General features: G+C 44.0%; 2 protein-coding genes and 1 non-coding gene across 3 annotated transcripts in view; 1 reads left to right on the top strand and 2 right to left on the bottom strand.

Annotated features, from left to right (window-relative positions):
- Positions 1-4,413: 4,413 nt before the first annotated feature.
- On the bottom strand, positions 4,414-14,765 carry tpt1 (tumor protein, translationally-controlled 1). The gene is made up of 6 exons (XM_041211895.1): positions 14,629-14,765; positions 14,244-14,317; positions 8,605-8,792; positions 7,452-7,557; positions 7,000-7,116; positions 4,414-4,583 (listed from the first exon to the last, which is right to left on the bottom strand). The coding sequence occupies exons 1-6, from the start codon at positions 14,654-14,656 to the stop codon at positions 4,581-4,583; spliced, it is 516 nt and encodes a 171-aa protein (XP_041067829.1). The 5' UTR covers positions 14,657-14,765; the 3' UTR covers positions 4,414-4,580.
- Positions 4,714-4,843, bottom strand: LOC121291015. The gene has a single exon (XR_005945941.1). It is a non-coding gene; the product is annotated as a small nucleolar RNA SNORA31 (small nucleolar RNA).
- Positions 14,766-26,843: 12,078 nt separating the features above from the next.
- Positions 26,844-27,249, top strand: part of cog3 (component of oligomeric golgi complex 3) — a 69,011-nt gene continuing 68,605 nt past the window's right edge. Inside the window, exon 1 of the mRNA XM_041210955.1 lies at positions 26,844-27,102. Within this exon, the coding sequence (XP_041066889.1) occupies positions 26,944-27,102 (159 nt within the window). The 5' untranslated portion in view covers positions 26,844-26,943. The remainder of the gene's footprint in view (positions 27,103-27,249) is intronic.

Consider the following 27,249-nt stretch of genomic DNA (forward strand, 5'->3'; position numbering starts at 1 on the left):
TTGTGACTCTCCATGTAAACTCACCAACCCATGTTCGCCTCCCTCTTGACCTTGCCATCTCGTGCTCTTGCAAATCCCATTGTATCATTAGATATGGCCACTTCTTTGCTTCACTCACCATCCACATGCTGCCTTCCAGACTCCATCCATACGTCTTTTCTGCCCCTAGAAAAATACTATACCCCAGTTCAATTACAGCTGCACTTTCAGAATCCCAACTGTCCAAAGCCTCGACCTTTCATACCCTTGTGCCCGGTGAAATAATCTCTCACCCTGGCTGTTCCTCCAGTATGTTCCCTCAAGTGCAAGGAATGTGGCCCCGAGGTAGTCAAATGGTTTAGCCATCCCTCGCCAGATCTGACTAGACCACATAGCACCATCAAGTCCTGCTCTCGGCTGCCAAAATTGATCATCATGGGATCATCCTGGAATGCAGTTAAATCCCAAGATTTTCTCTACTACAAAGTAGTAAATCCCCTTCCCCTCTGTCCTAACCAAGTAAAAGTGTGTGAAGAGCTCAAGAAATTCTTTGGCACTAAGATAGAGACCATCCAATCAGCTGCCCCTGCCATGTCCCTACTTTCCATTAGCCTACCTGACCAAATTCCTGTAATGCTCCCCTCAGCTAGCCCTGAACTTGCATCTTTCTCTAACTTTCTCTCTCATCTCCCCTCATGCCCTCCTTAAGCACAGCATACCCATGAGACCCACCCCTCCTGTTTCCCCGATCCCATTTCCTACTAAACTGCTGACCACCCACCTTCCCTCCTAGTCCCCACATTAGCTGATGTTGTAAATGGTTCTCACTTCAGGTGTTGTTCCTCTCTTTTCAATCACCCTTCTCAAAAACCCTTAACCTCAGTCCTTGCAAACTACCATCAGTCCAACTTCTTTTTAGTCTCCAATTTCCTTCAATCTGCTGTCACCTCCCAAAACTGTTCCAATCATTGGAGGGTTTCAAAATGGAGTTCTAGCAATCAGGTTTCTGTCCTGCCACAGTACCAAAGCAGCTTTTATCAAATTCTCAAATGACATCTTGTAACTGAAATAGAGCATCTTTCCCTCCTCGACCTGTCTGCAACCTTTGACACAATTGATCGCACCATCTTCCAACAGCGGTTGCCCAATTAGATCAGGCTGCTTTTACCTAGGTTCCATTCTTATCTAATCGTAGCCAACGAATTGCCTGCAATGGCTTCTCTTCCACACAGCCCTGGTGTTTCCCAATGATCAATCCTTGATCCCCTATTTCTCAGCTACATGCTGCACATTCAGCAACATCGCCCGAACATAGTTTGTTCCCCTCTTGACTTCTTCACTGTTGCTAAATTATCAGATCACTTATTCAACATCTTAGAAGAACAGATTTCACCTACAGGTTGGGCATCCAAAATGTGTCCCCCTTGACAGAGACCATGCTGGATTTCAAATTTTCCTGGACTTTGGACCCTGGGTTGGTTGGGGTCAAGGTGGAATGGAGGAACTAAACCTGTGTGCCACTGTAAGCAAAACTGGATATCCAAAACTAGTTCTCAGTGGTGTACCAGACTAACACAGTCTAACTGTCCCACCATTTGGACAATAAATCAGAATTTCATTTAATATTCCACTTTCAAATTTTCATTTAACTGAATATCTAAAAATGGAATATTTTCAAAATTGTCTGGTTTTTCAGTCAGCCAGATTTTAGTTGTCCAATCTGTATTAAATATTGAAAAAACTGAAGCCATTGTTTTTGTTCCTACCCCAAACATTTCCCAATTACCAACTTCCCCCCTCACCCTAGCAATAGCAAATTCACAACCTTGGTGTCACATCTGATGCCAAGATGAACTTCCAATCACATATTCGAGGCATCACTATGGCTGCCTAATTCAACTCCTGTATCACCTGTTCAGTTTCAGCTCATCCGCTGTTGAAACCCTCAATTGTGCTTTCACCAGACTTGACTGTTCCAACATACTCCTGGGTGGTCTCCCCCATTATGCTGCCTTTAAATTTTGCCATCCAAAGCTGTGCTGCCTGTGTCTTAACTTACTGAGTCCAGTTCACCTATTTGCCCTGTGCTTCCTGACCTACATTGACTCCCAGTCAAGCAACGTCTTATCCCTTCCACGGCCTCTTTCCCGATTGCTAATCTCCTCCACCCCACAGCATTAATGTGTGTTCTAATCCTGGCCTTGAGCGTCTCAGATTTTAAACACACCACCGTTGGTGGGTGCACCTTCAATTGCCGTGGCCCCAACCTCAGGAATGCCACTTTACACACATCTCTACCTTGCTTTCCACCTCCAAGTCACTCTCTAAAACCTACCTCTTCGACCATGCTTTTGTCATCTGATCTAATATGTGACCATGTCATGTTTAATAATGATCCTATGAAACACCTTGGGACATTTTGTTAACAAAGACATTATAATATATTTTTGGACAAGAGTCATATTGGACTCAAAATACTAACACTCAACAGATGCTGCCAGACCTGAGTTTTACCAGCATTTCTGATTTTTATCTCAGATTTCCAGCATCTGCAGTATTTTGTTTTCATTATATGAATATATCTTGTTGATTTCAAATCAACACACTTCTTATTGAGAATTCATGCAAGCATTTGTGGGCTAACAGGAGAACACCATGTTTTTAACTGCCTTTACACCATAATATATACTATGATTTGGCTAAGGCAAGGTGGATTGGTGGGCTGCTGCATTATGTATGATGGGGGTGAAAGGAGGCCCCAAATGCTAGAAAGCTAATTTCTAAAACAAAAACAGCTGGAAAAACTCAGCAGGTCTGACAGCATCTATGGAGAGGAAGTTAACGTTTTGAGTCCGTATGACTCTTCATCAGAACTAAAGAAATATAGAAATGTGGTGAAATATGAGCTGCTAGAGGGGGTGGGACAGGTAGAGCTGGATAGAGGGCCAGTGATAGGTGGAGGCAAAGAAAAGGTTGCCAAAGATGTCATAGACATAAGGACAAAGGGGTGTTGACGGTGGTGATATTACCTAATTTCTGATCTCCCCTCTAGGGTTTCAAATCTGCAAACCTGTCAAGTAGGTGTTCCCTTAAGCAAAGGCAGGCTCTTAGGAAATAGGTGAAAAAGGCTATTCTATAGAAATTCTGAATCTGACAAATTACCATACTTATTGAATTCAATTTGGCAACATGCCTTGGTGAAGTCTGAACTCCATATTTATGGAAGATGGGGACTAGTCAGCCCATCATATCCATGCTGTCCAAAAAGAAGCTATACAGCCTAATCCTACTTTCCAGCTCTTGGTTTGTACCATAATTCAAATGCATATCCAAGTGCTTACAAAACAGAGGGTTTCTGCCACTACGATCTTTTCAGGCAATGATTTCCTGACACCCCCCATGACCGTTAGTGAAATAAATCTCTTATTTACCTTTAAATCTATGTTCTCTGTTCTAAAGAGAACCCAGCTTAACCAATCTTTCCTCAGCTATTAGTCCTGGCAACTCAAATCTCCTCTGTACCCTCTCTTGTACAATCATATCCTTCCTATGTGGTGAACAGAACCATACCCAGTATTCTAACCATGGCCTAACTGTTTATACAGTTGTAGCATAACTTAACCATTCACCTGGCAGGGGCAGGGATAGTGTAGGATTAAGTGACAGTCACACTAGCTTGACTGACCTCAGATCAAGCACAAAAGGACTATTTGTTTACACTAGTCAAAAGTTGATGGCCTGGTGGAGGTGGCATTAAAAAACTCATTTTAACTGTTATCTTACAGTATGTTCAGATACCTTGGGCCTTCCAAGTACTAACCATTATGCCAGGATCATTTCCTTGAGCACCCAGCCTCCACATATCACACTGACACTTCTTACATTTTAACTTTTATTAAAGGTTGACTTTGCAGGGCTCTATTAGATAAAGTACACAGTCTATCAATTCAAAACTCACTTGAAACTTGGACAATAGCACATCAGGACATATATATCTTCTCAAGGGCAATTAGGAATGGGCAATAAATGCTGGCCTAGCCAGCGGCTCACATCCCATTAATGAAATTTTAAAAAACTGAACAACCATTCTTGTATTTTATGACAGCATCAGACAAACCCAATATTTGAGTTACGTAGGAAACTTAGCATTTGTCCAGGTGTTATATACTCACCCTTCTCTCTCCCATAAAAAGCACCAGTACATCTGAATCACTGCAGGTTCTGACGCTGTCATTTCTTTGATATTTCCACTGCTGCGGTTGTGATGAGAACTACTGATTTGGTGATCTAGTCTAAGCGAATAAAGCAACACTTGCTACAAATCAGATACGAAAGAACAAAGGACCCATTTTAAGCCACTGTAAGCTCTACCACATAGTCCTTCCATCATCTGCTTCCTTGTTGTCTCGCATATCAACGCAAATCAGACAGACATTTAGGGGATTAATGCACTTTATTACAACTTAAATGTTAAAACAATGCTTCCATTTCTGATTATGAATCAGCTCAATGATACCAGTCCAACTTTATTGCAGGTAAAATGGTGAGCAGCAGGCCTTTAAGATCGATGAATTCAACATGATGAACTGCAGGCAGCAGATTTACTGCAAGAAACCAGAAACCCAATGTCAGTATATATGATATTGTCAGTTTAGAACTGATATTCAAGATTAACAGCCCATGTCTGTCACTGAAAATGGTCCTAGCTAATCCAAATTCAGTATTCTATACACAAAATGTCCATCCTCATTCAATCTGAACTGCCACAGGAAAGCAGACAGAAAGTAAGAGTGGGAAATTTTATCTTGCATCTAAATGCAAACCTGAAGTCAGGATTTTACTTCAGGCCTATCAGTAGATGCACATAACCAACATGAAACTGACTCCAGCGGTATAGCAATGTTTCAGGCTACCATAGGGATGTTTCCGGAGACCTCAGAAATATTAGTGAACCACAATAGCTGTTACTCCAAACTGGACTGGATGGTTTCACACAGATCAATGAAGTTGCTACATTATTCAATGCAGGAAGGGGTAGTATTTAAGACAAAGTAAACTCAGTTCAGTGTGCCACTTCAATGTAAGCCACTATTTGTAGGAATCCAAAAGTGATTTTGTACTTCAATCTAGATGAGTATATGGAGCAGCCTTCAAGGCAAGACAGCCATTTGTTGAAACAATTTATACATAACACCAAATGTTAATTTGAGGCCACGATTGTGATATAGGAGTAATTTCACTTCTAAGAATGTTTGATTGGCAAACACTGATATTAGTTAACTAGTGAGCAACCTGCGGTACTACAAGGATCAAAATCAGAGGTAATAGATGGATGTAACCACTTTAAACCATCTACTACTGTGTTGATTCAGCAACTCTTCCCAGCCATTTGTACAACTTAAAATTCAAGTACTCCAACACTGATTTACTGATGGCCAGTCTATCACTCAATGATTTCAACTGGACAATAGGATACTAATATTGGCAGAACAGATAACATTGCTCCATTACAGATTATCCTTGTTGCTCCACCTCAAATTAATTTCTGCACAGGGCAGCCTGCTCAAATCATAGCCTGTATGCAAACCACCTTGGCAGTGTCAGCAAGAACAGAGCTGGAGCAGAGCATAGTTATAATGCCAGAGGAAAGCTGCAAGGTCTGAAAATTAGAGTCGGTGCATGTCAATCAAATGTAGCCAAACAACAGCAAACGGAGTTGGTTAGTTGTAAAGAGCAGACAAATGCACTTGAGCAAAACATATCTAAATTTCTTAAATCCAAACTAGAGTTAAACATACTAGATGCAGAGGGTAATAGCAAAATACTGCAGTTGCTGGAAATCAAACAAAAACAAGAATTGCTGGAAAAACTCAGCAGGTCTGACAGCATCTGTGGAGAGAAAGGCAGTTAACGTTTCAAGTTCAGATGACTACTCTTCAGAACTAGAGAAGTAGAAATGTGGTGAAATATATACTGTAAGGGCAGGGTGGGGCAGATGAAGCTGGATAGGTGGCCAGTGATTGGTGGAGGCAAAGGAGAGATTGCAAAAGATGGTTGTGATAGTATCACCACCGTCATCATCCCTTCGACCTTTTGTTTATGACATCTTTTGCAATCTCTCCTTCGCCTCCGCCTATCGCTGGCCTTCTATCCAACTTCATCTGTCCCACCCACCTTAAACAGTATATATTTCACCACATTTCTACTTCTCCTTAGTTCTGAAGAGTCATACAGATTCAAAACATTAACTGTCTTTCTCTCCACAGATGCTGTCAGACCTGCTGAGTTTTTCCATCACTAGATGCAGAGGGTACACTTGTCCATAAAGATGTTGGAGCAGAGTAGGTCTCATTTTACAGCTGACAGCAAGTCTATCAATGATTCAACTGGACAATGGAATACTAATAATGGCAGAACAGACAGAATTGTTCCGTTACAGATTATTCTTTTGGTTCAATCACTAAGCAGAAATATTAAGTCAATTTGTACTCAGCAGGATTGCACAAGCAGGAATGAAATGGAATGAGTTAATCCATTTAGATGGCGTTGGTTAAAGGATGAATCCAAGACCCCTTGCCATGGCATCACAAACCCATTTGATAACATCTTTTTAACCTCGACTGGAATTCAGTATCTCCAACAGATCAGCACTTCAGCAGTGCTGAGCAGAAGGCAGTGTTCAGCTCCAGCAGTGCTGAGCTGGAAGCCCAGCATTCAGGTTCAAATGTGCCACCTAATTTCTCACTCCCATTTTTTTGGGTCCCACAGCATGGTCACCCACTTCCGGTCACTGATCGGTTGACAACGTGTTTAGACTAATCAACAGCAACTGGACATTGAGGGCATACCACATTCTCAGCCAAGTCCATAGCATTTTAACAGACAATCCGGAGATCCTCCAGTGTTGGCTTTCACTTAGACCCTTCAACCTCATTTCACTTGTGACTCTTATTGCAGGAGTGACCAATTCAAAGCATTTTTTTTAAAAAAAGCAGCTGCAATTGTATTCTAGGTACTCACGCATTTTTCAATTTCCAAACCATCCTTGAAGAAAACCATGTATGGAGTAATACCATCTTCACGATAGTTTAACAATCCAACAATGCCATCATGGTTCATACTCTCGCCTAAGAAAAACTAGACAAGATTCCAGAATTCAGTACAAGGACTCACCAACATCACAAAAAATCTTGATCTTAATGATCAGACAATCCTTCAGTTTCATCCCTTATACTTGCCATCCCAGCAACATCTCAACATCTTCCTCATCCATTCATCATATGCAAATATCAACTTAGGCATGCTAGTTTATTCAACTATGAAAGGGCCAGAATTAATCCCTGGCCATAAGCCAATGAACACCCCTCCCTTGTTAACATCAGGTAGTTCAGCAGAGACCAAGGGTATTAGTTAATATCCATCATTAACTAACAGCTTCACAGTACCATCAAAGATTAGTTAACATTTATTACCTGATAGTTTACAAAATTGGATAGAATCTCTGTAATAACTGCCTGGGCACTGTCTGTGAAAGTCTTCACTCCTTCTGGATTTCGCTCCTCTATTCTTTTTTTCAGACTACAGGTGAAGATAAAAATACATGTTAAATTTTGTTACATCAAGATCGTAGATCCATTTGCCTAGCTGGGGGAATACGATGAAGAACTTTATGCAGCAAATGAAAATGACCTGGAACACTCTGCCCACAATGGTGGTGGAAACAATGGATAATTAATGATTTCAAAAGGAAACTGGATGAGCATTTGAGGGGAATAAACTTGCAGGGGTACAGAGATAAGAGCAGGGAAATAGGACTGACTAGATTAGTTTACAGAAAGCTGGCATGGACTCAATGGGGGGAATGGTAATGGCTATAAGAGATTAAACAAACTGGGGCTGTATTCCTGGAATTTAGAAGATGAAGTGTTGATTTGATTTGGTTGGAGTAGGGGGATTTTAATCTAAAGACCAGCCAGATCTTTCAGAATTGAAATTAGGAAAGGTGGTAGAAATCTGGAACTCTGATGCTGGATCATTTATTCATTTTAAATCTGAGTGACGAATTTCTACTAACCAAAAGTAATAAAGGATAAGGGAAAAGGTGGGTCTATGGAGTTAGGATGCAGGTCAGCTATGATCTCATTAAATGACATTACAGGCTCAAGTGACAGACTCAGAACAAGTGCTAGGAGATTGTAGCAAAAAGCTCCAATCAAGCAGATTGCCTGCAGCACAATAATCACAAAACTAAAATTTTATTTCAGCATATCAAAGCATGGACAACTATCAAAGCTTGAAGGAATTATTTTAAATTTTTTAGCTGAGGTAAAGGACTCAGTCCAATTCCCCTCCCCAAAGGAAGATATATGTTCACACAAGTTTTTCAGATCTCAGATTGAGATAAGTATTCAGTGGAAGAGATTTCAATCGCAGGTGCTTTATGGAAAAGAGGTGCAAGCAGAACAAGCCACATTCTGAACAGCTATTCAGGCAATTACAGCCCAACTTCCAGCCACCCTGGAAAGGGTACATTGCAGTCTGATGTACTCAGGGGAATGCAACAAAGTAACAGGCCATTGAAAAAGCAACAGGGGTAACATATTTGAAGTCGGCCTTTTTACTCACTATTTCATATAATCCTTTATGTAAGCTCTGTAGGCGGATTTTGCAAAGCTAACTTCTTTCAGGTTGTGATTCAATACAATGTCAATACCACTGACAGTCGAAGACTCAGCCTGTTCACCAGGACATTCTTGGGAAGCATTGCCACCAATTAAAGAGTCATCAATCGATCCTTCAGTTCTGGAAATAACCTTGAAGAAACACGGTAACCATTAGTACATACAGTACAGCATTCAGGTCTCCACAAGTTCACCGCCTCTCAATGGCGCATGGTTGATTGAAATCACTACCTGCTGCAACCTGGTATGACCCTGAAGTCCCAGGTTTCAACTGCCCTCGGAAAATATGGACAACCCTCAACTGCTTGAAGACGGGCCAGAGAAGACATGTCCACTTGCTCCATAAGTGGAACATGGGGAACAAAACAAATTGTGACTGCGGCCATCCAAGTCAGACCATCACCCACATACTGAACTTCTGCCCCAAGGTTCACTCCTGGTGGCATCACAACCATTCCCACTGGCAACTGAAACCAGCAAATCGATTGTAAACCTTGACATTAACTATAACTGCTCCCAGTCTTATGAATCAAAACATCATTAAGGTGAGGCATGATGCAGACATTCTAGTTAAAGGAGTGTGTGAAATATTAGATATAATAAACGGTAAGGGGAAGAATACTGGAGGGACTGGCATCCTTGAAGGTGGATAGATCACCAGGGTCAGATGGATTGTATCCCATTCTTTTGAAGGAAACCAAGGAGGAAATAACATGCTTGAGGGTTACTTTCCAATCCTCATTACATACAGGCAAGGTCCCGAAGGACTGTGAACATTGTACCATTATTTAAAAAAGGGTGTGAGGGATAGGCCAGAAAATTATAATCTGGTCAGTCTGATTTTGGTGAGAGGATAGACTCACTTAGAAAGCCAGATTGATCAAATAGTCAGTATAATTCTGTTAAAGGTCATGTCTTACTAACTTAATTGAATTTTTGAGGAAGTAACAAGGATTGGATTGATGAGGGTAGTGCAGCGAATAATAAAAACAAAATGCATGAAAAGCTCAGGTCTGACAGCATCCGAAGACGGAGAAAGATAACGTTCGAGTCCATATAACTCTTAGGAGTTGTCATATGGGCTCGAAACAGTAACTCTTTCTCTTTCCACAGATGCTGAGAGACCTGCTGAGTTTTTCCAGCATTTTGTTTTTTATTTCAGATTTCCAGCATCCGCAGTATTTTGCTTTTATCGTAGTGCAGTGGATGTTGCCTACATGGGTTTCAGTAAGACATTTGACAAGTTCCCACATGGCAGACTAGTCAGGAAAGTGAGATCTCAGGGGATACAGGGGAAGATGGCAGGTTGGATCCATAATTGGCTCAGTGACAGGAAACAAAGGGTAATGGTCAATGGATGTTTTTGCAAAGTGAAGACAGTATCCAGTGGTGGGCTCAGTGCTGGGGCCCTTGCTGTTTGTTATATATCTATTAATGATTTAGACTTAAATGTGGGGGGCAAGATCAGGAAATTTAAAACAACAAAAATTGGCAGTGTAGTTGACAGCGAACAGGATAGCTGTCGTCGCCAGAATTATATCAATAATGATTGGCATGAGTGGGCGGAGAAGTGGCAAATGGAGTTCAATCTGGAAAAGTGAGGTAATGTATTTGGGGAGGGAAAACAAAGCAAGGGAATACTCAATAAATGGGAAGTTATGAGAGCAGTTGAGCCAGTGAGACACCTTGGAGCGCGTGCCCACAGGTCCTTGAAGGTGACCGGACAGGTGGGCAAAGTGGTCAAGAAAGCATATGGTATGCTTTCCTTTATTGGCTGAGGTATTAAATACAAAAGCAGGGATATAATTATGGAACTGCATAAAATGGGTAGGCCACAGCTGGAATTTTGTGTAATTCTGGTAACCACACTACAAGGAGAACATAATTGCCCTGGAGAGAGCACAGGGGAGATTTACAGGAATGTTGCCAGTGCTTGAAAATTGCAGCTATGAGAGATTGGATAGGCTAGGGTTGTTTTCCTTAGAACAGAGAAGGCTAAGAGGTGACCTAATTGAGGTGTACAAAATTATGGGGGGCCCAGATAGGGTAGACAGAAAAGACTTGTTTCCCCTAGCTGAGCGGTCAATTACCAGGGGCATAGATTGCCATAGGTGATTGGCAGGATTAGAGGGGACATAAGGAAAAACTTTCACCCAGAGGGTGGTGCATGTCTGGAATTCACTGCCTAAGCTGGTGGTTGAGGCTGAAATGCACAACTCATTTAAAAGGTACCTGAATCTGCATCTGAAGTGCTGTAATTTGCAAGGCTACAGACCAAGTGCTAGAAAGTGTGATTAAAATGAGCAGCTAGTTTCTTTTTTCTTTTTGGCCAGCACAGACACAATGGACTGAATGGCACCATAAGCTTTCTATGGTTCTACACTGTACAACTCGGTCACAACTTCAAACTGTAACCATTAATTAATCAGCCTATACAGACCAGGGATGGGGTGGGGGGAAGAATTCCAGCATAGACCCTCAGTGAACCAGAATAATCACTATCTTAGCACTTAACTGGAGAGATCAGAGAGCAGAAAAAGGACTATTCTCACCACCAACCCAGCAACCTCTGCAGAAAATTTAGACTGCTGGCAAGGTCAGGATTGGGTGCCATTGACATGCCACTGATGCACCCTTCATTTGGCAGAGGGGAGGTAAGGTAATAGGTAGTCAACACAAAGGGGGAGCAGGGGAGAAAGAACACAAAGGCATACTCAGTAATACCAAATACCCAGTGGATTATTTAATCTTCAAGGTGGTGGAGGAAAGACAGTCTTATCAACTTGATAATTTCCTTGCATGAAGTAAAAAGCCCCAAAAGTAAAGGCAAATTAAATCTCCTAAAATTACTACTCCCAAGTGACAACTGTATTGTATCAAGTTTGAATCGAAACCTTATAACTGTTGAACTACAAGAAACCCTCACAAAAACAGAAATACCTGGAAAAACTCAGCAGATCTGGCAGCATTGGCGGAGAAGAGTAGAGTTGACGCCTCGAGTCCTCATGACCCTTCAACAGAACTGAGTACAAATAGGAGAGGGATGAAATATAAGCTGGTTTAAGGGGGGGGGGGGGGGGGGGGGAGAGAGAAAGAGAGAGAAGGCGGGGGGGAGGGGTTGGGACAAGCAAACAGTGATAGTAGATAACCAAAAGATGTCACAGACAAAAGAACGAGGCGGCGTTGAAGGTGGTGATATTATCCGAAAGAATATGCTAATTAAGAATGGATAGCAGGACAAGCAAGGTACAGATAGCTTGTCCTGCTATCCACTCAATTAGCACATTCTTTTAGATAATATCACCACCTTCAACACCTCTTTGTCCTTTTGTCTGTGACATCTTTTGGTTATCTCCATCTATCACTGACCCTCTATCCAGCTCTACTTGTCCCACCACCCCTTAAACCAGCTTATATTTCACCCCTCTCCTATTTTTACATAGTTCTGTTGAAGGGTCATGAGGACTCGAAACGTCAACTGTACTCTTCTCTGCTGATGCTGCCAGACCTGCTGAGTTTTTCCAGGTATTTGTTTTTGTTTTGGATTTCCAGCAACTGCAGTTTTTTGTTTTTATTTTTATTACAAGAAACCCTCATCTTCTGAGAAGGTAACCAGCCAAGGGGCAAATAAGACTAGGAATTTAACATAATTAATATCAGCAGCAAAAAAGTACTGCAGAAACTTAAGGGACTAATATCTGACAAACCCCAGAACCCAATGTCCTTATCATAGGGCTCTCAAAGATGGCTGCAGAGATAGCGAATGTGCTTATGATCTTCCAAAATTCCCTAGATTTAGAATAGTCCCAGCAGTTTGGAAGTTAATGAAAGCTAAACGGCCATTTAAAAGGAGGGAGAGAAAACCAGGCCAGTTAACCTGACGGTCATTGAGAAGGTACTGGAACCTATTATTTAATAAGTCTCAATGCACTTAAAAAATCATAATATCAAAGTCAACATTGGCTTTTTGAAAGGGAAATAGCATTTGACATTTATTAAAGTCTTGAGAATGTAACTAGTAGGGTAGATAAAGGTGATGTGGTACACCTGGATTTCCAAAAAACATTCAACGTGCCACACCACACAAAAGTTTAATGTGTAAGATGAGGACTCAGAGTTGGGGTAATATATTGGCATGGATAGAGGACTGGTTAATGGTCAGGAAGCAAAGAGGGAGGATAAACAGGGCTTTTTCAAGTTGATAGGCTGGAACTAGTAGAGTGCAGTAAGGATAAAAGCAAAGAACTGCAGATGCTGGAAATCCAAAACAAAAACAAAAATACCTGGAAAAACTCAGCAGGTCTGGCAGCATCGGCGAAGAGCACAGTTGACGTTTCGAGACCTCATGACCCTTCAACAGAACCTGAAGGGTCAGGAGGACTCAAAACGTCAACTGCTCTTCTCCGCTGATGCTGCCAGACCTGCTGAGTTTTTCCAGGTGTTTTTGAGTGCAGCAAGGATATGTGCTGAGGCTTTTACAATTTACAACCTTTATCAATGACTTAGACAAAGAGACTAGAGTAATGGATCTAAGTTTGCTGACAATAGAAAATTAGGTGGGAATTTAAGCTGTGAGAAAACAAAAGAGGCTGCAAAGAGATATAGGATAGGTTAAATGACCGGGCAACAAGCTGGCAGATGGAATATAATGTAAGAGGCCATTCACTTTTTGTAGCACATACAGAACAGGTTTCTTTTTCAAAGGCACAAGACTTGATGACTTTGGCCCAAAATTAAAGGTTGGTGGCCAGAGGGGCTTGGTTGTATGTGAACAAGGTCAGCAAGCAATTAGGAAGGCAAGTGGCATGTTGGTCTTTATTACAAAGGGTTTGGAAAGAGATTGGATTACAAGAATATGGAGTCTTGCCACAATTGTACAGGGGTTTAGTGAGAACACACCTGGAGTAGTGCACAGGTTTGGTTACCATACTTAAGGATATAGTTATATTGGTGACAGAATAAAGAAGGTTCACTAGGTAGGTTCCAGAGCTGAAATGGTTGTCTTACGATGAAAGGCAGAGTAATTGGACCTATACTCACTGGAGTTAAGAACAAGAGGTGATCAAATTGAAACATACACGACTGAAGGGGATTGACAAAGTAGGCATAAAATTTGTCCTCTGCTGCAGAATTTAGAACATGCTGGGGGCGCAGTCTCAGGATAAGGAGCTGATCATTTAGGGCAGAGATGAAAAGTAATTTCTGCAAAGGGTGCAGAAATCTTTAGAATTCTCTACCTCAAGACTGGCGTACAGCAACTCTGCCTCATAGGAAGCACAGCAGGTGATAAGCTTCGCGGGGGGGTGGGGAAGAGAGGAGAGATGGCGGCAGGCAATAGGAGCAGTCCTCTGTGGTGTGAAGCTAATATTAACTGCACCTGGATGTCAGGTTACCAACACCCCATTAAAGGCTGCCCAGCCTACCCGGGTTCCTGGGGAACTTGGCCCGGGAGCGGGCAACGATAACCCCGCCCCCTCCGTCTCCATGGGGGCCCTCTGTTCGCGTCACGACGTTCCGTCGCTCTTTCTCTCCCCCCTCCTCCCACCACCACCACTATTCCACGCCAGCGGACTCGAACCTCACCTTCCCCTCCACCTCGTAGGTGATGCCCTTGGCTCCTTCCTTGATCTTGTAGATATCGGAGAACATCTCGTCGCCTGAGAGAGGGTTAAAAAGAAAAGAGTCTGTCCTCAGCTGCGGCGGAAGAGGAGTGCCAATCCGCCGCCTTCCCCCCGCCCCCGCGGCGCAGTGCGTCCCCTATACTGCGGGCCTGACGCTGCCCAGGGCCGAGAATGCCCCAAGGCCTAGTCGGCACAGGCTTTCCAGAAAAATCGACAGCTGCTCGCCGCCGCTCTCACTTTTCCTCCGTTACAGCACCAGGGCGAGTAGGCCCCCTCCCCCGCCGGCCCGCCCGCCGGCCAGCCAGTCAGCCGGCCGGCCGAAAGAAATGGCCGCGACAGTCCCTTACCGGAGATGATGCACTTGTAAATCTTCATTTTGAAGCGGATGGCGACTAGCAGCAACAACAGTAGCCGTGCGGAGCGGAGAGGAAAAAGGGCGAGTCCCTCCGCTCGCCGCTCTTATATATACGCCGTCGCCCTGACGTCAGTGCGATTGTGCGTAGGAGCCACGCACGTTCTTGTGACGTCGAAGGCGAGCGTGCCCCGGGTCTTCCCCCCCCCCCCCCCCGCCCCGAGCTCTCAGCTGGGAAAATGACTCAACTCAGAAAAGAGATAAAGGGTCATGAGGACTCGAAACGTCAACTGTGTTACTCCGTCGATGCTGCCAGACCTGCTGAGTTTTCCCAGGTATTTCTGTTTCTGTTTTCAACCAGAAAGGCTTGCTCGGGAGGATGTCATTAAACAAATAAAGGCTTGCATTTTCATCGGCATTAAAATAAATGCAAAGTACTGCAGATGCTGGAAATCTGAAATAAAAACAGAAAATGCTGTAAAAACTCAGGCCTGGCAGCATCTGTGGAGAAAGGAACAGAGTTAACGTTTCGCGTCCGACATGACAGAGGAACAGAAGTAGGCTATTTGGCCCATCGAGTCTGCTCCACCATTTAATGAGATCATGGCTGATCTAACAGCACTGTGGGAGTACTTACATCACATGGACTGCAGTGGTTCAAGGCAGCAGCTCACTGCCACTTTCTCTCAAGGGCAAATTAGGGATGGGTAACAAATGCGATTCCACATCCCATGAAAGAATTAAAAAGAAATGATAGAAGAACAAAAACTTGCATTTAACAGCAGCCAATTTGTACACAGCAAACTCCCACAATTAGCAATGCCATTGACTCAGAGGGCTTCGCACGACTATAGACACATGAGGCAGTCAAAGCACATGCTTACATTGGTTTCCGTGGTTTGCATTTCCTGACTTGCAGAAATCTATTTGGTAAACAACACCAGGCTAATAAAACTGCCTATTTATTTCAAAGAGGATTTTTAAACATAGGAAGGAAGCATCCCAGTGATTTGACTATTAGTTAGATACAGTTGATCACTGCATTTAGCTGTATTTTCCAGTGTAAGCTTCATGTGCCCTTCTTCAGAACTGGAGGGAGGAACCAAAAAAGAGCTCTGTTGGACTCAAAACATTAAAGCATTTTAACCTTGAAGATTAACTCTTGAAGTACACACAAATGCACAAAGCAAGATTCTACAAACAGCAACAAGGTGAATGACTAGTACTTTTTGGTGGTATTGTTGAGGGATAAACTTTTTTTTTAGTACACCATTGCTCTTCTTCCAGTAGTGCTACATCATATTTTACAATCACCCAAGAGTTTTAGGTTTCATCCAAAAGATGACACCTCCAATAATACTAAACTAGAATGTCAGCCTGGATTATGCTTTCAAATCCTGGTGAAAGTCATGAACACAGGCCACCACTTAGCCAAGGCTGAAAACTTTTATGACTTGCAGACATCTATTTGGTAAACAACACCAGGCTAATAAAGCTGCCTATTTATTTCAAAGAGGATTTTTAAACATAGGAAGGAAGCATCCCAGTGATTTGACTATTAGTTAGATACAGTTGATCACTGCATTTAGCTGTACTTTCCAGTGTAATCTTCATGTGCACTTCTTCAGAACTGGAGGGAGGAACCAAAAAAGAGCTCTGTTGGACTCAAAATATTAACTCCATTTCTCTCTCCACAGATGCTCCCAGACATGCTGAGTTTTTCCAGCACTTTAAGTTTTTATCGCATTTACATAGGACCTCCTCAAGCACTTCTTGAAGTGCTTTTTGAAGTCCGATCACGGTTGTAATGCAGGAAAGGCTGCAACTAATTTGCACACAGCAAACTCCCACAAATAGCAATGTCATAGACTTAGAGGGCTTCCCACGTTTAGAGACACGTGAGGCAGACAAAGCACACGTTTGCATTTCCTGGAACAGGTCACCATCCCCAAACCAGAGGGTGCCATTCTGCATCAAGCACGGCTGACTAGGCGACTTTCCCACTCTTAGTGCCTGTCATTGCCATATTGGAAGGACTTGCAGGTTGATAATCAGCTTGTTTGGCCATGCTGTGAACACACCTTCCTTAGTCATCAAGTCCTGGAATAGGACTCGAACCCGGAGCCTCCGACTCAGAAATAGGGACAATATCCACTTAGCCACAAGACCTCCTAGTCATGTGATAATGACCATATAATCTGTTTTGGAGATGTTGCTTAAGCAGGTTTAGCTCCAGTGCTTGAGGAGGTCCTATGTAAATGTGATAAAAACTTAAAGTGCTGGAAAAACTCAGCAGGTCTGGGAGCATCTGTGGAGAGAGAAATGGAGTTAACATTTTGAGTCCAATACAACTCTTTTTTGGTTCCTCTCTCCAGTTCCAAAGAAGTGCACATGAAGATTACACTGCAAAATACAGTTAAACGCAGTGATCAACTGTGTCTAATAGTCAAATCACTGCGATCCTTCCTTCCTATGTTTAAAAACCCTCTTTGAAATGAATAGGCAGTTTTATTAGCCTGGTGTTGTTGTTCTTCAAAATAGTGCCATGGCATTTTTCACATTCATCTAACAGCACTGGGGACCTCGGTTTAATGTCTCAGTGAAAAGATGGCAGAGTGTAACAGTGCTGCACTTCTTCAGTACTGCACTGTAGTGACAGCTTTGATTTTTGTGTTCAAAGCCCAGGAGAGGGACCATAATCTTTTGACCCAAGAGGCACAAATACAACCAACAGAGCCACAACTGACAAATAAAACTGTTATGTTGAGTAAACCTCATTGTTTGCAGTGGTTTGTTTGCATTGATACAATGATGTGCAACATTTTAAATTGAGAGGAAGCCATACACACGTGCATGATAGATATACACATACTAAGACAGTAACCTGGACTAAGATTGCCATCTATTGTTGGAGGCATTGCTGGAGGCTTGATTACCTGGCATTCGGACAATGTGGTATCTAAGCACACGACATCTGCAAATGTTATTGCATTTGCCTTAGGTTGCAATTCCCCCTCCACCATCATTTGAGTAGATTTGCTCGTGGTTTTGTAGCAGCAACTATTATCTGTGAACTTCCAAGAAGGAGACTACCATGAACAGATGAAAAAGAGAAACTAAAGTGGGGGAATGAGAGATTGAAATCGGGCATATGCACTAACCATGACCCCATGTATAAGAAAATATGGGGCGTGCCGATTGAACCATAGCATCGATTTGATTGGTCGCAGAGGGAGCGCACAGCTCTCACAGTCAATGTTGTGTTCAATCAGCATGCACCTCACTTCACGTGCCTTTGCTTTGCAAGTGTATCACTTTACTAATACTAGTAGGAAAAAAACTCCGCAGAAAAACTACCAGCGGAATCTGGCAAACCTGCATGTGGTCAACAGTCAACAAAATGCACTCACATGGGAAACCAAAGATGGGAGATACACTTAAAAAGGTTGTGGCCATGTTGCTTTAAGAGGTTAACAGTTAGAAAGGCAAGATCAAAAAACAGCAGGTGAGCTGACTTAGCTGGAGAACTGCAGACGAGATGTCTGCAAAGCTTGCACTATTGGCAGTCTAGAGAAATGTTTTTGATTTGGAAGGTAGAGCTAAATTAATTTAAAAGCATTCAGTGAATCCTGAAATGTGATAAAACCCATCAGATTAAAAAAATAAATTGTAAATGAGGAATAATTAACTTAAAGGTCAGGTTGATAACAGACCAGAGCAGGCTCTGTCATCACTGAGAATGGATGGAATTTAGGAAGGCTCAAAACAATAACAGAATTACCTGGAAAAACTCAGCAGGCTCTCTGGCTTCAATTTATCCAGGTGTTTTCTGGGAGAGTTTTTTAGTTGCAGTTTTGAACTGCTGTGTGCAGTTTACTGAGAGAAATCAGCCAAAGTAAATGACAGTTAGATAGAACTGCACCAGAAACAGATTACAACTCTAATTTCATTATTGACTGTGTAGAATATGGATGAGGCTTAATCTCGGTTTGAATTTTGTAAGGGAACAGAAGCTGGAAGATTGCCCGGTTTGAAGCTAGTGGGAGAATCTACAGTGGGCCTCACAGCGTCTTATTGCAAAAGAAAATAATCAGTTGAATTAATTTGGAAGTATTGAGAAGTAACCAGAACAAGGGACTGAGGCCTCCACAGTCAAGAGTCTGAGAATAGCTGGAGCTGAGGAAAATTTGATTGGTTAAAAGAAGATATTTGGATATCTTTTTAAATGTCCCTAACTGGATTGTAGCATCCAATCTCCTGCACAACACAAGGAACCGATCACTTCAAAGGGACAACATTTGTTTTTATTCTTTTGATGGGATTTGTTGTTCATCCAAATTGTCCTTGAACTGAGTGGCTTGCTAGGCCATTGCAGAGTGCAGTTAAGAGTCAACCACTCTGCAGTCACATGCAGGCCAGACCAAGTAAGGACAGCAGATTTCCTTCCCTAAAGGACGTTAGTGAACCAGATGGGTTTTTATGACAATTGATAGTTCCATGGTCACCATTACTGAGACAAGCGTTCAGTTCTAAATTTTATTAATTGAATTTAAATTCCACCAGCTGCTTTGGTGGGATTTGAACCCATGTCCTCCAGGGAATTAATCTGGGTCGCTGGATTACTAGCCCTGTGATTTTTCCACCACAGCACTAAGCTTGGAAGTAGTGGTGTTGAAATTTGCAAATGATACCAAAATAGGAGCTATAGTTAATTCCGTGGAACAGCAAAGGAAAAACATAAGATCTAGGAGCAGGAGTAGGCAATTCAGCCCCTTGAGCTTGTCCCGCCATTCATTACGATCATAGCTGATCTCATTTCGGCCTCAACTCCAATTTCCCGCCCTCTCCCCATAACCTTTCAACCCGTTACTAATTAAAAATCTGTCTATCTCCTCCTTAAATTTATTCAGCGTCCTGGCACCCACAGCACTCTGAGGTAGTGAATGCCACAGATTCTTGACCCTTTGAGAAAAGTAATTCCTCCTCCTCTCTGATTTAAATTTACCATCCCTTAACCTGAAACTATGGCCTCTTGCTCTAGAATGCACAAGGGGAAACACCTGCTCAACGTCTACTTTGTCTGTCCCCTTTAGCATCTTATATGTCTCAATTAGATCTCCTCTTATCCTTCTAAACTCTAGCGAGTATAGGCCTAAACTGCTCAATCTCTCCTCATAAGACAAATCCCACATCTCTGGAATTAATCTAGTGAACCTCCTCTGAATCGCCTCCAATGCAACTACATCCTTCCTCAAGTAGAGGGACCAAAACTGTGCACAGTACTCCAGGTGCAGTCTCACCAATGCCTTGTACAGTTGCAACAACACTTCCCTATTTTTATACTCTATTCCTTTAGCAACAAATGCCAAAATTCCATTTGCCTTCCCTACTACCTGCTGTACCTGCATAATAGCTTTCAGCGAATCATGCACAAGGACACCCAGATCCCTCTGCACTGAAGTGTTCTGAAGTTTCTCTCCATTTAAATAATAAATCTCTTTTTATTCTTCCGACCAAAATGGAAAACCTCACACACTACAGCTACAACAGGATAGTGATAAGATGGGAGGAATGGGCTATAAAGTGGCAGATGGAATTCAACATCAGTAAGTGTGAGTCAATACACTTCTGTAACAAACAAAACAGCAGTGATGATACTGCGAATGGAAGTAGGCTTACTGCAGGGGTTGAGCAGAAGGATCTGAGGATGCAGAGTCACAGGACTTTTAAAAAGCTGATAGAACTATAGGTTATATCATGTAGGATAGAACATAAAAGCCACGAGATATTGATGACTGTATAAAACATAAGACTTTAGTTGGAGTTCTGTTAACAGTGTTGGGCTCCACACTATGGGAAAGACATTAAACAGGGATAACCCAGGATGCTGTCTGGCATGAGGAAACACAAATAGGAAGACTTAGACAACGGGACTTCTTTTATTAGAATAACACAGATTATGGGACTATATGATATAAATTTCTAAAATTAAGAACAGGTGGAACAGGGCAGATAGAAGTGGACTGTTTCCCTCCCTCATCTCTTTTTCCAGCATATTGCCCTCTATGTTGAGAAAACTAGATTGGATAACAGCTTTGCTGAACACTTCTGTTCAGTCCATAAGTGTAACCCTGAACTTCCAGTCACTTTTCATTTTAATTTTCACCTTACTCCTACTTTGACTTCTCTGTCCTCTGCCTACTACACTGTTCCAATGAAATAAAAACAAAAAACTGCAGATGCTGGAAATCCAAAACAAAAACAAAAATAAAAATAGCTGGAAAAACTCAGCAGGTCTGACAGCATCTGCAGAGAGGAACACAGTTAAGGTTTCAAGTCCATTATGACTCTTCAAATTAACTAAGGAAAAATAGAAGAGAAGTGAAATATAAGCTGGTTTAAGGGGGATGGGACAGGTAGAGCTGGATAGAGGGCCAATGGAGATTGCCAAAAGATGTCATAGACAAAAGGACATAGAGGTGTTGATGGTGGTGATATTAGCTAAGAAATGTGCTAATAGGTGACATTATGGGAAGAAAGCAGGACGAGCAAGGTACAGATAGCCCTAGTGGGGGTGGGGTGGGGGAAAGGGAAGGCTAAAAGGTAGAGATAAAACAATGGATGGAAATACATTTAAAACTGTTCCAATGAAGCTCAACATAAGCTCAAGGAACAGCACTTTTGTTAAAGTACTTTACAGCCTTTCAACATTAAGTTCAACAATTTCAGGCCATAACCACCACTCCCATTTTTGTATATTTTGGTTTTTGGACAGCAGCTGTTGGTGATAATTCTGCTATTCGAATTTACACCTCATTGAGTCACGTCTTTTGGTTCTTTCCTTGTGCCATTACCATCTCCTTTTGTCTTGCACCATCGTCCCTTTTGAATTTAATCTCTCCTCCTTCCACCCTATCACACAACTTCCCTTGCCCTGTCTCTTGCTTAAGACCTGTTATATCTTCCAATTCTGATGAAAGGTCATTGACCTGAAACATTGGTTGTTTCTCTCTCCACAGATATTCCCAGGCTTGCTGAGTATTTCCAGCATTTTCTGGGTTTTTTTTCTAATTTCAGTTTAGTGGTTGAATACAGGGAGCTGACATAATTTTGGATTTTGTAACAGATTTTCACTATTATTTTGGATGACTGTAAACCCCAAGGGGAAAGGAGCAGTTGATGTTGACAAAAATAGTGGCGATACTAGTGAATGTACTGGTGATAAAGGCGAAGGTGCCAGAGGCACCAAAGAAAATGCATATGATGCTGATCCTACAGTACAGGACCAAGATCATCATTATCTGCACCAGGCTTGCCACTGGAGATGGCATCTGCACCAGGGTCGGAAATAGCAGCAGAGCTAAGGTTGGGACCATCTGTAGCAGCATCAATATTTTTAATTCATTCATGGGATGTGGGCATTCATTAAGGGAAGTGCAATAACAACAGCCCTTGCCAGCGATGCCAAAATCCCATGAATGAATAAAAAAAATTGCTGTTTCCGATACAACTAGTCCTGTTGTTGGTACAGGTGGTGCAGAACCTGGTGTTATTGACACTGAGATAAAAACAAAAAACTGCGGATGCTGGAAATCCAAAACAAAATCAGAATTACCTGGAAAAACTCAGCAGGTCTGGCAGCATCGGCGGAGAAGAAAAGAGTTGACGTTTCGAGTCCTCATGACCCTTCAACAGAACCCAGTTCTGTTGAAGGGTCATGAGGACTCGAAACGTCAATTCTTTTCTTCTCCGCCGAAGCTGCCAGACTTGCTGAGTTTTTCCAGGTAATTCTGTTTTTGTTAATGACACTGATCTTGGTGTTGGTAACACTGATCCTGGTGTTGGTAACACTGATCCTGGTGCTGGTGGCACTAATCCTGGTGTTGGTGACACTGATCCTGGTGTTGATGACACTAATCCTAGTGTTGGTGACACTGATCCTGGTGATGCTTCTCCTGGTCTGGTGTTGGCGACACTGACCCTGATGACACTGATCCTGGTGTTGGTGACGCTGATCTTGGTGTTGGTGCTGATGACACTGATCCTAGTGTTGGTGACACTGATCCTGGTGTTGATGATGCTGATCCTGGCGTTGGTGCTGGTGACTGATCCTGACGTTGGTGTTGGTTATGCTGATCCCGGTTTTGATGACACTGATCCTAGTGTTGGTGACACTGATCCTGGTGACACTGATCCTGGTATTGGTGACACTGACCCTGGTGATGCTGATCTTGGTGTTGGTGCTGATGACATTGATCCTGGTGTTGGTGACGCTGATCTTGGTGTTGGTGACAATTTCCTGGCATTGGTGAAGCAAATCCTGGTGTTGATGCTGATCTTGGTGTTGGTGCTGATGACACTGATCCCGGTGTTGGTGACACTGATCCTGGTGTTGGTGATGCTGATCTTGGTGTTGGTGCTGATGACACTAATCCTGGTGTTGATGACAGTGATCCGGGTGTTGGTGACACTGATCCTGGTGTTGGTGATGATGACACTGACCCTGATGTTGATGACACTGATCCTGGTGTTGATGACACTGATCCTAGTGTTGGTGACGCTGATCCTGGCATTGGTGATGTTAATCCTGGTGTTGTTGACGCTGATCCTGGTGTTGGTGATGATGACACTGATCCTGGTGTTGGTGACACTGATCCTGGTGTTGGTGACACTGATCCTGGTGCTGATGACACTGATCCTGATGTTGGTGATGCTGATCCTGGTGTTGGTGACACTGATCCCAGTGTTGGTGACGCTGATCCCAGTGTTGGTGATGCTGATCCTGGTGTTGGTAACACTGATCCTGGTGTTGATGACACTAATCCTAGTGTTGGTGACACTGATCCTGGTGATGCTTCTCCTGGTCTGGTGTTGGCGACACTGACCCTGATGACACTGATCCTGGTGTTGGTGATGCTGATCTTGGTGTTGGTGCTGATGACACTGATCCTAGTGTTGGTGACACTGATCCTGGTGTTGATGATGCTGATCCTGGCGTTGGTGCTGGTGACTGATCCTGACGTTGGTATTGGTTATGCTGATCCCGGTTTTGATGACACTGATCCTAGTGTTGGTGACACTGATCCTGGTGACACTGATCCTGGTGTTGGTGACACTGACCCTGGTGATGCTGATCTTGGTGTTGGTGCTGATGACATTGATCCTGGTGTTGGTGACGCTGATTTTGGTGTTGGTGACAATTTCCTGGCATTGGTGAAGCAAATCCTGGTGTTGATGCTGATCTTGGTGTTGGTGCTGATGACACTGATCCCGGTGTTGGTGACACTGATCCTGGTGTTGGTGATGCTGATCTTGGTGTTGGTGCTGATGACACTAATCCTGGTGTTGATGACAGTGATCCGGGTGTTGGTGACACTGATCCTGGTGTTGGTGATGATGACACTGACCCTGATGTTGATGACACTGATCCTGGTGTTGATGACACTGATCCTTGTGTTGGTGACGCTGATCCTGGCATTGGTGATGTTAATCCTGGTGTTGGTGATGCTGATCCTGGTGTTGGTGATGATGACACTGATCCTGGTGTTGGTGACACTGATCCTGGTGCTGATGACACTGATCCTGATGTTGGTGATGCTGATCCTGGTGTTGGTGACACTGATCCCAGTGTTGGTGATGCTGATCCTGGTGTTGGTGACACTGATCCCAGTGTTGGTGACACCTATCTTGGTGTTAGTAACGCTGATCCTGGTGTTGGTGACGCTGATCCTGGTGATGGTACTAATTTAGGGGTTTTGTAAAATAGTGATTATGTTGCAGTATTAGTAATCCAGAAGACTGGTCTATTCATCCAATAACCATAAGTTAAATCCCACTGGGGAAATTAAATTCTATTAATTAAAGAAATTTGAAATTAAGAAGAGACGATGAGGAATGGTGACTGCGAAGCAGCTGGGATTGTTGCAAAAACCCAACTAGTTCAATCATGTCCTTTAGGGAAGGAAACCTGCCATCCTTACCCGGGCTGGTCTACGTGTGAATCCAGACCCACAGCAATGTGGTTGACTCTTAACTGACCTCTCATTCGGCCTAGCCAGTCATTCAAATCAAGACGGTGGCTCACCACCAGTTTCCCAAGGGAAATCAGTTTGACCATAAATACTGATCTTGCCAGTCATCCTGTGAATGAATTTTTTAAAATGCTGATCCTGGTGTGGATGGTCCTGTTCCTGATCTGGGTGCATATGCCACTTCTAAGTGGCAATCTTAGTGCAGATAATGCTGATCTTAGTCCCGAGTCTGCTGCAAATGATCCTGATCTTGGTCCTTCTGGAGCCGATGCTTCTACTCTGATTTTGGTGCCAATGCCAATCTTAATGCCATGCTTGTGATGCTAATCCGGATCCTATTGCAGATAGTCCTGATGCCGATTCTTTTACCAATGCCAATCCTGGTACCAATGCTCCTGATCCTTGTGCCAATGCTCCTGATTCTGGTGCCCAATGTACCTGATGCTGATTCTGGGACATTGCTTCTGATCCTTTTTAAATTATTTATTCATGGGGTGTGGGTGTCACTGGCTAGGTTGGCATTTATTGCACATCCCTAATTATCCTTGAGGTGGTGATAAGCTGCCTTCTTAAACTGTTGCAGTCCATCTGGTATAGGTACAGCCACAGTACAGTTAGGGAGGGAATTCCGGGATTTTGACCCAGCAACAGTGAAGGAATGGCAACATATTTGCAAGTCAGGACGGTGAGTTGCTTGGAGGGGAACTTGCAGATGGTGATAGTCCCATCTATCTGCTGCCCTTGTCCTTCTAGATGGTAGAGATCATGGGTTTGGAAGGTGCTGTCTAAGGAACCTTGGTGAGTCCTTGCAGTTCATCTTGTAGATGGTACACACTGCTGCTACTGTGCGTTGGTGGTGGAGGGAGTGAATGTTTGTGGATGGGGTGCCAATCAAGCAGGCTGCTTTGTCCAGGATGGTGTTAAGTTCCTTGAGTGTTGGAGCTGCATTTGTCCAGGCAAGTGGAGAGTATTCCATCATACTACTGACAGACATTGGGGAGTCAGGAGATGAGTTATTCTCCACAGCATTCCCAGCCTCCAACCTGCTCTTATAGCCACAGTACTCATATGCCTGGTCCAGTTCGGTTTCTGGTCGAAGGTAACCCACCGGATTGTTGATTGTGGAAGCTCAGCGATAGTGAGGCCATTGAATGTCAAGGTGACAGTTTGCCTACTCCTTGTTCCGGTGCTCCTGATCCTGGTGGCATTTCTCCTGATCCTGGTGACATTTCTCCTGATCCTGGTGACATTTCTCCTGATCCTGGTGCCTGTGCTCCTGATCCTGGTGCCTGTGCTCCTGATCCTGGTGGCATTTCTCCTGATCCTGGTGACATTTCTCCTGATCCTGGTGCCTGTGCTCCTGATCCTGGTGCCTGTGCTCCTGATCCTGGTGGCATTTCTCCTGATCCTGGTGACATTTCTCCTGATCCTGGTGCCTGTGCTCCTGATCCTGGTGACATTTCTCCTGATCCTGGTGCCTGTGCTCCTGATCCTGGTGGCATTTCTCCTGATCCTGGTGCCTGTGCTCCTGATCCTGGTGCCTGTGCTCCTGATCCTGGTGACATTTCTCCTGATCCTGGCGCCTGTGCTCCTGATCCTGGTGCCTGTGCTCCTGATCCTGGTGGCATTTCTCCTGATCCTGGTGACATTTCTCCTGATCCTGGTGCCTGTGCTCCTGATCCTGGTGCCTGTGCTCCTGATCCTGGTGGCATTTCTCCTGATCCTGGTGACATTTCTCCTGATCCTGGTGACATTTCTCCTGATCCTGGTGCCTGTGCTCCTGATCCTGGTGCCTGTGCTCCTGATCCTGGTGGCATTTCTCCTGATCCTGGTGACATTTCTCCTGATCCTGGTGACATTTCTCCTGATCCTGGTGCCTGTGCTCCTGATCCTGGTGGCATTTCTCCTGATCCTGGTGACATTTCTCCTGATCCTGGTGCCTGTGCTCCTGATCCTGGTGGCATTTCTCCTGATCCTGGTGGCATTTCTCCTGATCCTGGTGACATTTCTCCTGATCCTGGTGCCTGTGCTCCTGATCCTGGTGCCTGTGCTCCTGATCCTGGTGACATTTCTCCTGATCCTGGTGCCTGTGCTCCTGATCCTGGTGCCTGTGCTCCTGATCCTGGTGACATTTCTCCTGATCCTGGTGCCTGTGCTCCTGATCCCGGTGCTCCCGGTGCCAATGCTCCTGATGCTGCTCCTGGTGTGGGAGGTGTCTGAGCTCCCGGACTGTTTCCGGGGTTAGCTCTGGCCTGGGGGTTGGGGAGCCCCGGAACAGAATGGCGGAGTTGGCTGCAGATGTGACCGAGCAGCGGAGCCGGGAGAAGCTGTCGCTGTGGGATCGCGGCCCGGAGCCCAGCGCCCCGCTCACCGACACCCAGCGGCACAGCGTGGCCGAGCTCCGGGCCGCCGCCGACAACGCGCCCTTACCGGCCGAGGTGAGTGCGGAGCGGCCCGGGGGGCGCCGCCAGGCCCCGGTCTAGAGCCCCGGGATCAGGGAGCCCGGGCCCGGGCAGCCTCTGGGCCCGCGGGGTGGGGAGGGGGGAGGGGAGAGAGAGAGAGAGACCGGCCCGGGCTCCCCACCC

Source organism: Carcharodon carcharias, chromosome 18 (genome assembly GCF_017639515.1).
Source record: "Carcharodon carcharias isolate sCarCar2 chromosome 18, sCarCar2.pri, whole genome shotgun sequence".
Classification (NCBI taxonomy): Eukaryota; Metazoa; Chordata; class Chondrichthyes; order Lamniformes; family Lamnidae; genus Carcharodon; species Carcharodon carcharias.

Excerpts from the sequence above, each read along its gene's own strand:
- tpt1 (XM_041211895.1), bottom strand. The coding sequence starts at position 14,656 with ATGAAGATTTACAAGTGCATCATCTCCG. Across the intron at positions 8,793-14,243 it reads CCTACGAGGTGGAGGGGAAG|GTTATTTCCAGAACTGAAGG; the intron begins GTGAGGTTCGAG and ends TGTTTCTTCAAG. Across the intron at positions 7,117-7,451 it reads CCAATTTTGTAAACTATCAG|TTTTTCTTAGGCGAGAGTAT; the intron begins GTAATAAATGTT and ends AATCTTGTCTAG.